We start from the raw sequence: 15,421 nt of genomic DNA, 5'->3' as shown, positions 1-15,421 counted from the left end.
GAAGGAGGCAAATTCAAATCTTCGAGCTTGCTCCGCCATTCAATCAGATCATGGCTGATCGCTCCCTGATCTCAAATCCACCTCCTCACCTGTTCCCCACGTCCCCTTATCCCTTTTTTTATATTAGAAATATATCTATGTCCCTCTAGAAACTATTTAATGACTCCAAAGATGCGCAGGTTAGGTGCATTGGCCATGCTAAATTGCCCCTTAGTGTCCAAAGATGTGCAGGTTAGCAGGATTAGCCATGCTAAATTGCCCCTTAGTGTCCAAAGGTGTGTAGGTTAGGGTGGATTGGCCATGGTAAATTGTCCCTTAGTGCCCAAAGATGTGCAGGTTAGGGTGGATTGGCCACGCTAAATTGCCCCTTAATGCCCAAAGATGTGTAGGTTAGGGTGGATTGGCCATGCTAAATTGTCCCTTAATGCCCAAAGATGTGCAGGTTAGGGTGGATTGGCCATGCTAAATTGCCCCTTAGTGCCCAAAGATGTGTAGGTTAGGGTGGATTGGCCATGCTAAATTGTCCCTTAATGCCCAAAGATGTGCAGGTTAGGGTGGATTGGCCATGCTAAATTGCCCCTTAGTGCCCAAAGATGTGTAGGTTAGGGTGGATTGGCCATGCTAAATTGTCCCTTTATGTCAGGAGGATTAGCAGGGTAAATATGTGGGGTTATGGGATTGGGAGTGGGTGGGATTCTTGTCGGTGCAGTCTCGATGGGCTGACTGGCCTCCTTCTGCACTGTAGGGATTCTATGATTCAGACTCCACCGTGCTATGGGGCAGCGAGTTCCACAAATTCACCCCCCTCTGTGAGAACTACTTCCTCCTCATCTCAGTTTCAAATCTACTGCCTCTCGACCTATACCTCTGGCCTCTTGTTTGAGATTGCTCCATAAGAGGAAACAATTGGTTACATTTACTTTATCAATCCCTTTCAGGAGGTGATGGCCTAGTGGTATTATTGCTGGACTATTGGTATTATTGCTGGACTATTAAGCCAGAAACTCAGCGAATGTTCTGGGGACCTGGGTTCGAATCCCACCGTGGCAGATGGAGGAATTTGAATTCAATATTATATATCTAGAATTAAGAATCTACTGATGACCATGAAATCATTGTCAGAAAAACCCATCTGGTTCACTCATGTCCTTTAGGGAAGGAAATCTGCTGTCCTTACCGGTCTGGCCTACATGTGACTCCAGAGCCACAACAATGTGGGTGACTCTCCAATGGGCAATAAATGCTGGCCAGCTAGCAACGCCCCATGTCCCACAAATGAATGAAAAATATGTGCCTCAATCAGATCCCCTCTCATCCTTCTAAGGACGGCAGATTTCCTTCCCTGAAGGATATTAGTGAACCAGATGGGTTTTTCTGATAATTGGCAATGGTTTCACGGCCATTAGTAGATTCTTAATTGCAGATTTTTATCTGTTGCGTGGCGAATCGATCCCTAGGTCTCAGGGTTCCTAGTCCAGTGACAATACCACTTTACAGCTGCCTCCCCAAAATGACCAAGGTTAATGAGCAAGAAGGGGAGGAGAAGATGATATTGGAAACTTACTGCAGTATCCTGTTCCTCTACTTCCTTCTTCAGAACATCAGGAAAAGCTGATGATGATTCTGGAATTAGGCCTGTTGTGCGTTCATCCCTGGATAACCTGCGGCTTAGCGGCCCATCCTTCCATGGCTTCTGTCAAGAATAATAATGAATGGTAGCAATCTGGAATGCTTGCCTTTGAGCAATGCAGGCCTGAAAACATAGTCCCAAGATCCCAGTGGGTAGCCATGGAAAATGGTGAGAATTCACAGGAGGACACCCTGTGATTTCCTATCCAATCATTTCCGTGCACAGGATATCACAAGTTACATGCCACAATGTCCCACGATACCTTTCCTAACAGTGTCTCTCCACCATAAGACATAGGAGCAGAATTAGGCCACTCGGCCCATCAAGTCTGCCCCACCATCCAATCATGGTGGATATTTTTCTCATCCCCATTCTCCTGCCTTTTCCCCCATAACCCCTGATCCCCTTATTAAAGACACTCAATGACCCGGCCTCCACAGCCTTCTGTGGCAAAGAGTTTCACACTTTCCCCACTCTCTGGCTGGGGAAATTCCTCCTCATCTCTGTTTTAAAGGATCGTCCCTTTACCCTGAGGTTGTGCCCTCAGTTCTAGTTTTTCCTGCCAGTGAAAGCATCCTCTCCACGTCCACTCTATCCAGAGCTTCATATTATCCTGTAAGCTTCAATAAGATCCCCCCCCCGCCATCCTTCTAAACTCCCAACGAGTACAGACCCAGAGTCCTCAACTGCTCTTCATTCCAGGGATCATTCTTTTGAACACGGTGGAACAGTAGGAGTGTGGAATCAGCCCTTGTCATGAACACTGCTTGATCATCGTATCACAGTTATTAAGTATTTGACTCACATGAGGTGGTCAAACAGGACCTTCCCGGATCCCGATTGCTGAGAGAAAGACCACAAGAAACCCTCAAACAACTATGCACTTTATATTATTGAGTGGATACTGAGATGATACTGTGCCTTGAAGAAATGTATTTCTGTCATGTTTATTGTGGGGGATGTGTCTTAAACTGCAGCTCTGTTCATGGTGCTGATTTGTCTGCTCCACCTGCTGAGAATGTAGAAGCATAATTGTTCCGAATTATTGGGGTGTTTGTTTAAATCTGAGTTCATGCAGTTTTGTATATTATTCTGGGTTGTTCCCTGGGGTTTCAGAGCAGAGTTTAATTAGGTTGATTGATAAGGTGGTAACTCACACTGTCATCATAACAATACATTATAACATTCACGGGACAGTGTCACCGTAATGTGATACATTATAATATTCACGGGACACTGTCGCCGTAGCGTGATGCATTATAATATTCACGGGACACTGTCGCCGTAGCGTGATGCATTATAATATTCACGGGACACTGTCGCCGTAGCATGATGCATTATAATATTCACGGGACACTGTCGCCGTAGCATGATGCATTATAATATTCACGGGACACTGTCGCCGTAGCATGATGCATTATAATATTCACGGGACACTGTCGCCGTAGCATGATGCATTATAATATTCACGGGACACTGTCGCCGTAGCGTGATGCATTATAATATTCACGGGACACTGTCGCCGTAGCGTGATGCATTATAATATTCACGGGACACTGTCGCCGTAGCATGATGCATTATAATATTCACGGGACACTGTCGCCGTAGCGTGATGCATTATAATATTCACGGGACACTGTCGCCGTAGTGTGATGCATTATAATATTCACGGGACACTGTCGCCGTAGCGTGATGCATTATAATATTCACGGGACACTGTCGCCGTAGCGTGATGCATTATAATATTCATGGGACACTGTCGCCGTAGCGTGATGCATTATAATATTCACGGGACACTGTCACAGTAACATGACACATTATAACATTCACGGGTCAGAGACTGTTATCAAAGTGTTCTGGGTTTTGCTGTCTCCAAAAGAATCAAATGCTGTGTGGTTCCACACTATCATGAGCCACAATGCTGCACTTCCAGCAATTACTCCTCTGCGGAATACCAAGAGGTGCGTGGAGCTGCACAAGCTCCAGAGGATTGTGTATTGCTGATCTTGTGACGCTGTAAAGCAACATGGACCTGTTGCTCAGGAAGCTGAAATGATTGCCCAGAGTTGGTTTTCATCAGTGGGTGTTACAGGATGCCTTTGCAACCCAAATTTGATTGATCTAATGGTCTTATTACTTCTTTTTTTTCACGAAATGAATTACAAATCCTTACTGTAATATCCACCAGGAATTCAGAGTTTAAATCTTGAATTTGCAAACACATTGCAACTGAATTTTAAAAAAAAATCACTTTCCAAAGTTGTGAAAAATGATCTACAGACAGTCTAAACTGTTGATGTTAAGAGGTTTAAAATTAATCAAGCACATTAACATTGAATGAGACATAGCAGGCACCATGCAAATTAACTTCAGACGCTCATCCTGTCCTGTTATAAATGCTTGCGTCGTTTGTCATTGTAATGAGGTTATATTCACTTCTATATTATTTCTTAAAATCTGGATTTCTGAGACATAGAGGGTGGGATTTTCTGGCCGCGCTCACCCAAAAGCTGGAAAATCCCACCCGAGGTCGGTGAACCTTGTATGATCCGTTTCCCACCTGCTGCGATTCCCGTGGCGGGTAAAGCGGTGGCACAGTGGTTAGCATTACTGCCTCACAGCGCCAGAGTCCCAGGATCGATGCCAGTCTGAGTCATTGTCTGTGTGGAGTCTGTACGTTCTCCTCATGTCTGCGTGGATTCCCTCCGGGTGCTCCGGTTTCCTCCCACAGTCCAAAAGATGTGCTGGTTAGGGTGGATTGGCCATGCTAAATTGTCCTCTTAGTGTCCAAAGGTGTGTAGGTTAGGGTGGATTGGCCATGCTAAATTGTCCCTTAGTGTCCAAAGATGTGTAGGTTAGGGTGGATTGGCCATGCTAAATTGTCCCTCAGTGTCCAAAGATGTGTAGGTTAGGGTGGATTGGCCATGCTAAATTGTCCCTTAGTGTCCAAAGATGTGTAGGTTAGGGTGGATTGGCCATGCTAAATTGTCCCTCAGTGTCCAAAGATGTGTAGGTTAGGGTGGATTGGCCATGCTAAATTGTCCCTTAGTGTCCAAAGATGTGTAGGTTAGGGTGGATTGGCCATGCTAAATTGCCCATTGGTGTCTGATGATGTGTAAATTAGGGGAATTAGCAGGACAAACACATGGAGTTACGGGGATTTGGCCTGGGTGGGATTGGGTGCAGGTTCAATGGGCTGAGTGGCCTCCTTCTGCATTGAAAGGATTCAAATTCTGCCCAGAATCTTGAACAGGGCAAAGAAATAAGTCAAAGAATTATAGATTGAAATCGTAGTCTCTGATAGATGTATTTTATATACTTACTTAACAGTGGAGACGGCACAGAAGGCAACCTTCGAAATATATGGGCTTGTGATGTTCTAAAGTTTAAAGTTTATTTATTTGTGTTGCAAGTAGATTTACATTAACATTGCAAAGAAGTTACTGTGAAAATCCTCGAGTTACCACACTCCAGCGCCAGTTCAGGTGCATTGAGGAAGAATTTAAGCCAAAAAAAAGCCAATCCACCTAACCTGCTCACCTTTGGATACTAAGGAACAATTTAGCATGGCCAATCCACTTAACCCACACATCACTGGACACTAAGGGACAATTTAGCATGGCCAATCCAGCCTAACCTACACATCCTTGGACACTAAGGGACAATTTAGCATGGCCAATCCACCTAACCTGCACATCTTTGGACAGTAAGGGGCAATTTAGCATGGCCAATCCACCCTAACCTGTACATCTCTGGACACTAAGGGGCAATTTAGCATGGCCAATCCACCTCTCCAACAGACAGCTGTTAACACAATTAAATTACAAGCAGGGCTTTTAGTAGAGGCAGTAACCAGCGAAAAGGACTGTTTACTGCAGACTTAATCAAGGATATTACAAATAAACAAAGCACTTGAGCTTTTGCGCTGTCATCTTTCCAGAAAGCACTTTGTGTTCAGGGTGTGATCGCGATTCCAAATCCAAGCTTTTTGCACTTCCTCTCATCATGTGAAGTGTTGGCTGTGGGGAGAGGACTATGCCATTCTGGGCACTTTCAGTGCAGTTCCCGTTCAGAATGAGGGTCTTGTGATGTTGTGGGTAGTGTCCTTACCCAAAACTCCAGCTTCAAGACCCGCTCTGGGACTTTGATGGCCATGGAAGGTGTGTTCGTAAGGTGGCCAAGACGTTGAGCATCAACCTGCACATCTTTGGACACTAAGGGGACAATTTAGCATGGCCAATCCACCCTAACCTACACATCTTTGGACATTATGGGGCAATTTAGCATGGCCAATCCACCTAACCTACACATCTACACTAAGGGGCGATAGGGGCAATTTACCATGGCCAATCCACCTAACTTGTACATCTTTGGACATTAAGGAGCAATTTAGCATGGCCAATCAATCTAACCTACACATACTTGGACACTAAGGGGCAATTCAGCATGGCCAATCCACCTAACCTGTACATCTTTCGGACTGTGGGAGGAAGCCAGAGCACGCAGAGGAAACCTACGCAGACACGGGGAGAATGTGCAAACTGCATGCAGACATTGACCCGAGGCCCTGGCGCTGTGAGGCAGCAGTGCTCACCACTGTGCCACCTTGCTCCTCAAAGGGGGCAGGATGGGAGGATAGGCCAATGACTCACTTTTACACAGACAACTAGTTGGTCGGAAATGTGCCAGGACGCAGTAGCTCCGTTTGAGGAAATTGAAGATGTGCAGGTTAGGGTGGATTGGCCATGCTAAATTGCCCCTTAGTGTCCAAAGATGTGTAGGTTAGGTGGATTGGCTGTGGGGTTACGGGGTTAGGGCAGGGTGTGGGCCTGGGTAGGATGCTCTGTTGGCGAGTCAGTGCTGACCCAATGGGCCAAATGGCCTCCTACACTGCGAGAGACAGAGAGAGAGATGATTGTATGCAGCTAAGCTAAGCACTTGCGTGGAAAGTTTTATCCTGGTCAAGTTGGTTTGCAGAGCTTATGGATTTTAGGCCTCAGAGATTTGTTACCCTTCGTCTGATTATAGCGACAAGCTCTGCTGATGCATCTTTCAACAAGGACTACAAAATGAGCTGAGCAACTGAGTTTACAAAAATAAGCGGAACGACATGATGAGGATTGAAAGAGCTTACCACATCTTCGCTCCCTTTGTTGATGATGCCCAGGTCGATGCTCTTTCTCCACTCAGCCTTCTTGGATTTGCTTTGTAGCTTCTTCACCTGCCGGTCTGGCTTGCCGCTGCTGAGCTTGCGCACGGGGCTGGTCAGCCACTTCTTCAGTGTGCTCACCGAGCGCTTGGTACCAGGCGAGCTCGGAGCCGAGCTGGTGGAGGGCTGCGGCTGGATGGAGGCCACAGAAGTGGAGATACTGCCGTCGCTTCCCGTCACTGAGTACGACTCTGGGAGAAAGACAGACAGGAGTCACTTATAGTTCGACTTGCTCCCTCTCCACTCCAACATTTGAACGGGACCAAGTTTCCGAACGTTAAACCTTCATCACAATGGTCCTATCAAAACTAAGGGGGTGGTGTTAACTCTCAGGGAATCATTGCTCTCGAAGACCCAGGAGTGGCCGGATCGAGATATACGCCCTATCGCAATGATAGATATTTAGTAGATGTTTTCACTTAAAAATTTATTTATGATTGTCACAATTTGGCTTACATTAACACTGCAATGAAGTCACTATGAAAATCCCCCACTCACCACACTCCAGCGTCAGTTTGGGTCCTGTGATGACTTCAGCCAGGCTAATGAGGTGGGCTTGCTAGAGTATGAACTGCCTGGTGAGTCCTAATTAATGGTTAAATCAGGGAGCCTCATGCTCCCTATTTAAAGCAGGTATGTCAGACTCCCAGCCTGCACTCAGCAGGGGGCAACTGGAAAGCTGGCTGTGTACAGATTATGGTGTAAATAAAGTAACTTGGTGATGGGACTTTCGCCTCCATGGAGTTACACTGGTGCACTGAGGGAGAACACGGCCAATGTACCTAATCAGCACGTCTTTCAGACTGTGGGAGGAAACAGGAGCACCCGGAGGAAATCCACGCAGACACAGGGAGAACATGCAAACTCCACACAGGCAGTGACCCAGGGCCAGGAATCGAACCCGCGTCTCTGGAGCTGTGAGGCAGCAGTGCTAACCACTGTGCCACCAAAGATGTGTAGCTTAGGTGGATTGGTCATGCTAAATTGCCCCTTTGTTTAAGTTTATTTATTAGTGTCACAAATTGGCTTACATTAACACTGCAATGAAGTTACTGTGAAAATCCCCCAGTCACCACATTCAGGCACCTGTTTGGCTAATACCGGGGGAGAATTTAGCAGAGCCAATCCACCAAACCAGCACATCTTTGGACTGTGGGAGGAAGCCCACGCAGATACAGGGAGAATGTGCAAACGCCACACAGACAGTGACCCAAGCCGGGAATGGAACGTGGGTCCCTGACGTTGTGAGGTAGCACTGCTAACCACTGTACCACCGTGCCGCCCAGGCTGAAATGTGATCATGTGAACATAGAACATTACAGCACAAACAGGCCCTTCGGCCCACAAGTTGTGCTGATCATATCCCTACCTACCAGGCCTATCTATAACTCTCAATCCCATTAGATCCCGTGTACTCGTCCAGAAGTCTCTTAAAAGACCCCAACAAGTGTGGGAAGAGGTTCATGTGGAGCATGAACACCGGTATGGGCCTGTTGGGCTGAATGGCCTGCAGATAAAAATATTATTTCAAGGAATGTAAGGAATAGGAGCAGGAGTAGACCAGACGGCCTGTCAAACCTGCTCTGCCATTCAATACCATCATGGCTGATCTTCAATCTCGATTCCACTTTCCAGCCTATTCCCCATATCCCAGGATTCTCCGAGAGACCAAAACAATTTGTCCATCCCAGGTTTTAGTCTGGGGCTGATTCAACTGCTTATGACCGAAATTCATTCAAAGGCAGATTGAAAAGTGGAGCCTGGATTGGTGAAGATAATCAGATATTCGAGGTAGCTAAAGCTAGGTTCAGGCTCCGGCCTAGCAGAAGTCTGGTGCATTCAGATATCAATTATTCCAACTGCAGCCAACTCTTAAACCTTATCTGCCGGAGGAATATAAAACAGTAGAAGCTAAATCAGTAAAAAAAAACGACTGATACGAGGTTGGCAAGATGCAACTAGTGGAGTCCCAGAGGGATCTGTGCTAGTGCCTCAACTAGTTACAGTTTATATCAATAACTTAGATGAAGGGAACTGAAGACATTGTATCTAAGTTTGCCAATGACACAAAGATAGGTAGGTGAGTAAGTTATGAAGAGGACATCAGGAATCTGCAAAGAGATATAGACAGGCTCAGTGGGTTGGCAAATATTTAGCAGACGGAGTATGTGGGAAAATGTGTGTTATGGCCCAAATCAGTAACTCTAAGGTATATTCTGAAGTCAGCCAAGGCCCCAACTTTGGATTTGTGTGAGTAGAAGGTGTTTTGCTGCAGGTTTGATTCAATTGCCACACTAGGTAGTTTTTATTCAAACCAAGTTGATTTAAGAACAGTTTGAATATAACAAAAAGAATTAGCATAACTTTTAACAATGAAAACACTTAAACATGACAAAGTATAATTCTTAACAGCTAGCTATCTCTATAGTTCCAATTCATCCCCATAGATATACAAATCCCCATTGATATAGCACCATAGACAGATACATTCATATAGATGCTAGATTTCCAGCCTTTTAACCCTGCTGGACAGACACAGAAAGAAACCTGCCTTCTAACTCCCACACAGCAGTTTTCAGAGAAAGATCTACCTTCAAACATCTCTCTGTGCTAAAGGTGCTATATAAACACAAGGGAACGGTATGGTGGCATTGTGGTTACAACTGCTGCCTCACAGCGCCAGGGAACTGGTTCAATTCCAGCCTCAGGTCATTGTCTGTGTGGAATTTGCATGTTCTCCCTGTGTCGGCATGGGTTTCCTCCAGGTGCTCTGGTTTCCTCCCACTGTCCAAAGATGTGTAGGTTAGGGTGGATTGGCCATGCTAAATTGCTCCTTAGTGTCTAAAGATGTGTAGGTTAGGTGGATTGGCCATGCTAAATTGCCCCTTAGTGTCCAAAGATGTGTAGGTTAGGTGGATTGGCTATGGACCCCCCTTTCTCCCCACTGATCTCAGGCAGAGTGGCTGTGGACCCCCCCTTCCCCCTCACTGATCACAGGCAGAGAGGCAGCAGACCACCCCCTTCCCTCTCACTGATCTCAGGCAGAATGGCAGCGGACCCCCCTTCCCCCTCACTGATCACAGACAGAGTGACAGCGGACCCCCCCTTCCCCCTCACTGATCACAGACAGAGTGGCAGCGGACCCCTCTTCCCCCCTCACTGGTCTCAGAGTGGCAATGGACCCCCCCCTTCCCCCTCACTGATTTCAGGCAGGGTGGCAGCGGACCCCCCCTTCCCCCCTCACTGGTCTCAGACAGAGTGGCAGCGGACCCCCCCCTCCTTTCCTCTCACTGTTCTGAAGCAGAGAGCTGTCGGACACTCAGCGCCTATCTCCTCACTAACTGGAGCACCTGAATCTGCGTCGATTCTGGAATGCGGTGGTAAAGGGGGGAAGTATCGGTAAGGTTGGGCACGCAGTCCTTTAAATCCATTTAAATGAATGCGTGCCACCCCTGCATAATAATACTATGTACAGTTCTGATTGCCACACTACCAGAAGGATACGGAGGTCAGCACGGTGGCACAATGGTTAGCCCTGCTGCCTCAAACCGCCAGGGACCCTGGTTCCATTCCCGGCTTGGGTCACTGTCTGTGTGGAGCCTGCACATTCTCCCTGTGTCTGCATGGGTTTCCTCCGGGTGTCCGGTTTCCTCCCAAAGTCTGAAAGACTTGCTGGTTACGGTGCACTGGCTGTGCTAAATTCTCCCTCAGTGTACCCAAACAGGTGTGTTGCGACTGGGGGATTTTCACAGTAACTTCATTTGCAGTGTTAATGTAAGCCTACTTTGGACAGTAATAAATAAATTTTAAAACTGAACTTTGGAGAGGGTACAGGAAAGGTTTACCAGGATGTTGCCTGGTTTGGGGGATATTAGCTACGGAGAGAGATTGGACAAACTTGGTTTGTTCTCACTGGAACAAAGGAGTTGAGGGGCAACCTGATGGAAGTCTACAAGATTATGAGAGGCATGGACAGACCGGATAGTCAGAAGCTTTTTCCCAGGGTGGAAGAGTCAATTACTAGGGGGCACAGGTTTGAGGTAAAAAGGGGAAAGTTTCGAGGAGATGCGAGACGCACTTTTTTTACACAGAGGGCAAAATTTTCCTGTCCCGCCCGCCATGGGAATCATAACCAGCGGGGGCGGATCATTGAATGGTCCGTTGACCTTGGGTGGGATTTTCCAGACTTGGGGCAAGCGCAGCTGGAAAATCCCGCCCAGAGGGTGTGAATGCCTGGAATGTGCTGCCAGAGGGGGCGGTAGAAGCAGATACAATAGCAACATTTAAGAGGCATCTTGACAGATACGTGAATAGGCCGGGAATAGAGAGATAAGGACCGCGGAGAGGCAAAAGGTCTTTAATTTAGAAAGACCTGCATGCCTTTGGACTGTGGGAGGAACTGGAGCACCTGGAGGAAACCCACGCAGGCGTGGGGAGAACGCCACACCTCCTTCACAAAAGCCGATAAAGGATTGAGCAAACACGTTTGTTTTATAAACTGTTGTGAGGTTCACAATGAGAGAGGTCAACTCGACAGATACAAGACATGCTTGGCTTCATCGGTCGGGGCATGGAGTATAGTGATTGGCAAGTCGTGTTGCTGCTGTACAGAACTTTTTGTTTGATGGGCCGAAGGGCCTATTCCTCTGTTGTTCTGTTCTTTGTCCATGCTTTTCGACCACACAATGTGACTCAGTCGGACTCTATACCTGCTGACTTGACTTCATCGCACCCGCAAGACATTCCGATCAAAGCAAGGAGTTTTGATCTTGGAAAATGATGAAGTGATTCAGGTAAAAGTGAGTGGATCTCTGCCTGCGCAGAGGAAATCCACACAGAATGTATTCTAATGAGAAGGAGCACATCCGTCACTGCCAGCCGTCTATCGAGTTGCCAGGTTCACCGTGTGACAGTGTGAAATATCTGTCTTCCGAAGCTGGGAACGTCATGCACACTGCAATATTGTAAAAGAAGTGATGCATCTGCCTTTCAGGACTTTTAACTCCCAGCGAGCTTTTCATCGATGTTCATTAAAACATCCCTCAGCCAACAGTCATTATTGCCGCTTAGACAACTTGTCGACTCTATTCACTGATTAAAAGGTTACAGTCTTTACTGGTGACAGCAGGAGGTAGAAATGTCACTGCCATACGCAAATGATCCTGTTTTCATCACTTACAAGTGCAACTCCTTCAAACACTTTGTTCTTTTTTGACTACATTTGTAAGGCATCAGTTTGGAAGCACGGTCTTAAGTTTTTTTTTGCTTAACTTGCCTCAGGGGGGCTGTAGCGTCAGAGTTTGGAGTTATAGAAACAGAGAAACTAGAAGCAGGAGTAGATCTTTTGGCCCTTCGAGCCTGCTCCGCCATTCATATTGGTGATAACAGGGTTAGACAGGATAAATTCAGAAAGAATGTTCCCGATGGTGGGGCGAGTCCAGAACTAGGGGTTATAGTTTGAGGATAGTTTGAAGTAAGGAGAAATTTCTTCACCCAGAGGGTGGTGAATGTGTGGAATTCACTCCCACAGAAAGTAGTTGAGGCCAAAACATTGTGTGATTTTGTAACACTAGTGAATCTTTAAGAGATTTTCTTTTTAATCATCATCTCTGCAATTCTCACAGTCAATGTGTCTCATGCTCACAGCCTCAGGTGATGTAATTGGTGGGAGAATAAAAAATAACTGTGGGCAGGTCAGGTGACAAGGATTAATCTTCAGTTTCAGGTTGGAGCTGCAACTTTTGAGTTTAGTTTTAGAAGGGGCAGCAAGCTAAAACAAAGTGTTTTCCCTCTCTCCCTGTTGTTTTGAAAATTCTGCTGGTTAGCTGAAAACAAGATCTTGTTTTCCTGAAGGGGAAAATCTGCTGTTGTTGGGGGCTGGACCAGAGTCTCTTTGGGAAGCTGTCTTATCTTCAAACTCTTCGGAGTGAATCAGAAAACTGCAGACTTCAACCGAAGGACTCTGTTTCCAGTATCACGTGAGCAGTAGTCTGTGCTGTGTTGAACCTGTTTAAAGGCTTTTGTTGTTGATGGGTTTTGGATTTCATTGGAACACATTAGAGATATTCATTAAACATTATAGTGGTTGTTTTGTTTCTTGTTTATAATTGATAAAAGTTCTTGCTAATTTTCTTACCGTACATGTTAACTATAATTTTAAATAAACTTTGTTCAATAAAAGCTCCCTAGTGGGTCACTTGAATCATACCTGAAGTGGAACATATCATGCTTATCCTAGGCAAATTCAAGATGCAAAAATTATGATCCAGGCAGGCTCCATAAAACACTTTGGAGCTTCTGACCTGAACTGGGAGTGGCACGGTGGTACAGTGGTTAGCACTGCTGCCTCACAGCGCCAGGGACCCGGGTTTGATTTCGGCCTTGGGTCACTGTCTGTGTGGAGACTGCATGTTCTCCCCGTATCTGCATGGGTTTCCTCTGGGTGCTCTGGTTTCCTCCTGCTGTCCAAAGATGTGTGGGTCAGGTTGATTGGCCATGCTAAATTAACCCTTAGTGTCAGGTGAATTAGCAAGGTAAATGCGTGGGGTTATGTGGATTGGGGAGAGATCAGGATTTGAATTTGATGATCAGCTGTGATCAAATGAATGGCAGAGCAGGCTCGAGGGGCTGAATGGTCTCCTCCGGCTTCTAGTTTCTATCTGATTGTGTAAAAACACCCAATCACAGCCAGGTCAAAGGCAATATGGGGTAAAATATTCTTCCTTTGAGGAATGTAATCCGAGCCAGGGTGACTCATTCACGAACTTGCTAAACATTAATTGAACACAAACGCTCTGTCACTAAGGCTGTGATATCCCCTTTCACAGCTTGTTCAAAAAAAATCCCCTGGGATTAGAACTTGCTTTAAAGGCACAATGAACACAGACAGACTAGCTCAACATATTGTCATCTGCCATGAATATATAAATCTCCGCTATCTTTGTAGAACACTCGTGGTTATACAACAGTGTGCATGCACTATTGTTGCTAAGTCTACCTTTGCAGGAAATCATTCTGTGAAAAGAATTGAGAAATGGTACACATTGTCCACAGGAAATATCTTTCTTTCAGCACTGTACTCGCACCTCTAGACAGCACAGAGAGAAGGGATTATCCAAACACCAATCCCTGCCTCACATCTCTTATTTCTCTTTCTGTTCTTGGTCAATGTCCTCTGAACTTTCCTGCCTTTTGTGATTGTCCTGTCCTGCCAATATGGCATATTCCCATGGTGTGGAAATTCATAATCATAGAGTCCCTACAGTGCGGAAGACGCCTTTCAGCCCGACTCTCTGACAGAACATTTTACCCAGGCCCTCTCTCCTGCCCTAGCCCTCTAATCCCACAGATTTAGCTTGGCTGATCCCATCTAACCGACACATCTTTGGACACTAAGGGGCAATTTATCATGGCCATGCAGGTTAGGGTGGATTGGCCATGCTAAATTGCCCCTTAGTGTCCAAAAATGTGTAGGTTAGGTGGATCGGCCATGCTAAATTGTCCCTTAGTGTCCAAAGATGTGTAGGTTAGGGTGGATTGGCCATGCTAAATTATCCCTTAGTGTCCAAAGATGTGTAGGTTAGGGGGATTGGCCATGCTAAATTGTCCCTTAGTGTCCAAAGATGTGTAGGTTAGAGTAGTTAGCCATGGTAAATGTGTGGTGTTACGGGGATATGGCGGAAGAGAGGGCCCGCATAAGATACTCTGTCAGAGAGTTGGTGCAGACTTACCGGACCAAATGCCCTCCTTCCCCACTGTAGGGATTCTATAAATGGGCCCTGCCTGTTTGTCACCGGGATACGGATTCATTAATTTGTTGGATGAGTATCACATTCCAGGCTAGATTCAGCCTGTGCATTTGGATATGAATGGCCAGATGGAAGCTAGCCTCCAGTTGGATTCCTTATATCTTGCCACTGGAGGGCCTCGGTTTGCTTTGCGAGACAAAGTAGGTCCAGCACCCAAAGATTTCCCATGCTTGATTGTGCTTTCTGCTTACAATTCTGAAAAGGTAGGGCTTCGGGCCTGGAACAAAGATGTGTAGGTTAAGTGGATTGGCCATGCTAAATTGCCGCTTAGTGTCAGGGGGATTAGAAGGGTAAATACATGGGATTACGGGGATAGGGACTGGGTGGGATAGTTGTCAGCGCAGGCTCGATGGGCCAAATGGCACTATGGGGGTTCTGTAAGACATGGGTTGCAGCTGGAGAATTAGCATTAGTCCATGACATGGAAGAAAATGTTGATTATCTTGGTTTTAATTGGGCGTTTATCTCCTTTGCCTGGAGCTCTCTGTTTTGAGAAATGCTGTTCATTCCACAGCATCATTCGCTGACCTCCACTTGCCTCAGTATCCTCCCGCTATCTCCCACTGCTGCGTGTTTGTGACATTCCCTTCGGAATGCGAGTCATTCATATCAAAAATAACCAATTTCACTGCCTTTTGCAACTCTAAATAAGCACAGCTATCTGTTTACATGGTTCTGCAATCTATCTTGCATTTCCAGACCATAAATCTTACGCCAAATAAAGTCTGGGTTTGACTTCTGTGCAATCAATAACATCTTGAAAGCCTTTTAGTT

The 15,421-nt window shown here is 46.1% G+C and overlaps 1 protein-coding gene across 4 annotated transcripts in view; it reads right to left on the bottom strand.

The window, feature by feature from the left end:
- LOC145361989 (rho guanine nucleotide exchange factor 25-like) overlaps positions 1–15,421 on the bottom strand; it is a 196,279-nt gene that overhangs the window by 66,076 nt on the left and 114,782 nt on the right. For 3 of the 4 annotated variants that reach the window (XM_080217994.1, XM_080217992.1, XM_080217995.1), the window contains 2 exons: positions 6,765–7,030; positions 1,565–1,693 (listed from right to left, as the gene is read on the bottom strand). In XM_080217994.1, the coding sequence (XP_080074120.1) occupies positions 1,565–1,693; positions 6,765–7,030 (395 nt within the window). The remainder of the gene's footprint in view (positions 1–1,564; positions 1,694–6,764; positions 7,031–15,421) is intronic. The other variant, XM_080217993.1, reaches the window with a different exon arrangement.

This window comes from Carcharhinus amblyrhynchos, chromosome X, assembly GCF_965287045.1.
Source record: "Carcharhinus amblyrhynchos chromosome X, sCarAmb.v2.hapA, whole genome shotgun sequence".
Lineage (NCBI taxonomy): Eukaryota > Metazoa > Chordata > Chondrichthyes > Carcharhiniformes > Carcharhinidae > Carcharhinus > Carcharhinus amblyrhynchos.
This window is presented reverse-complemented; position numbering and strand designations above follow the sequence as displayed.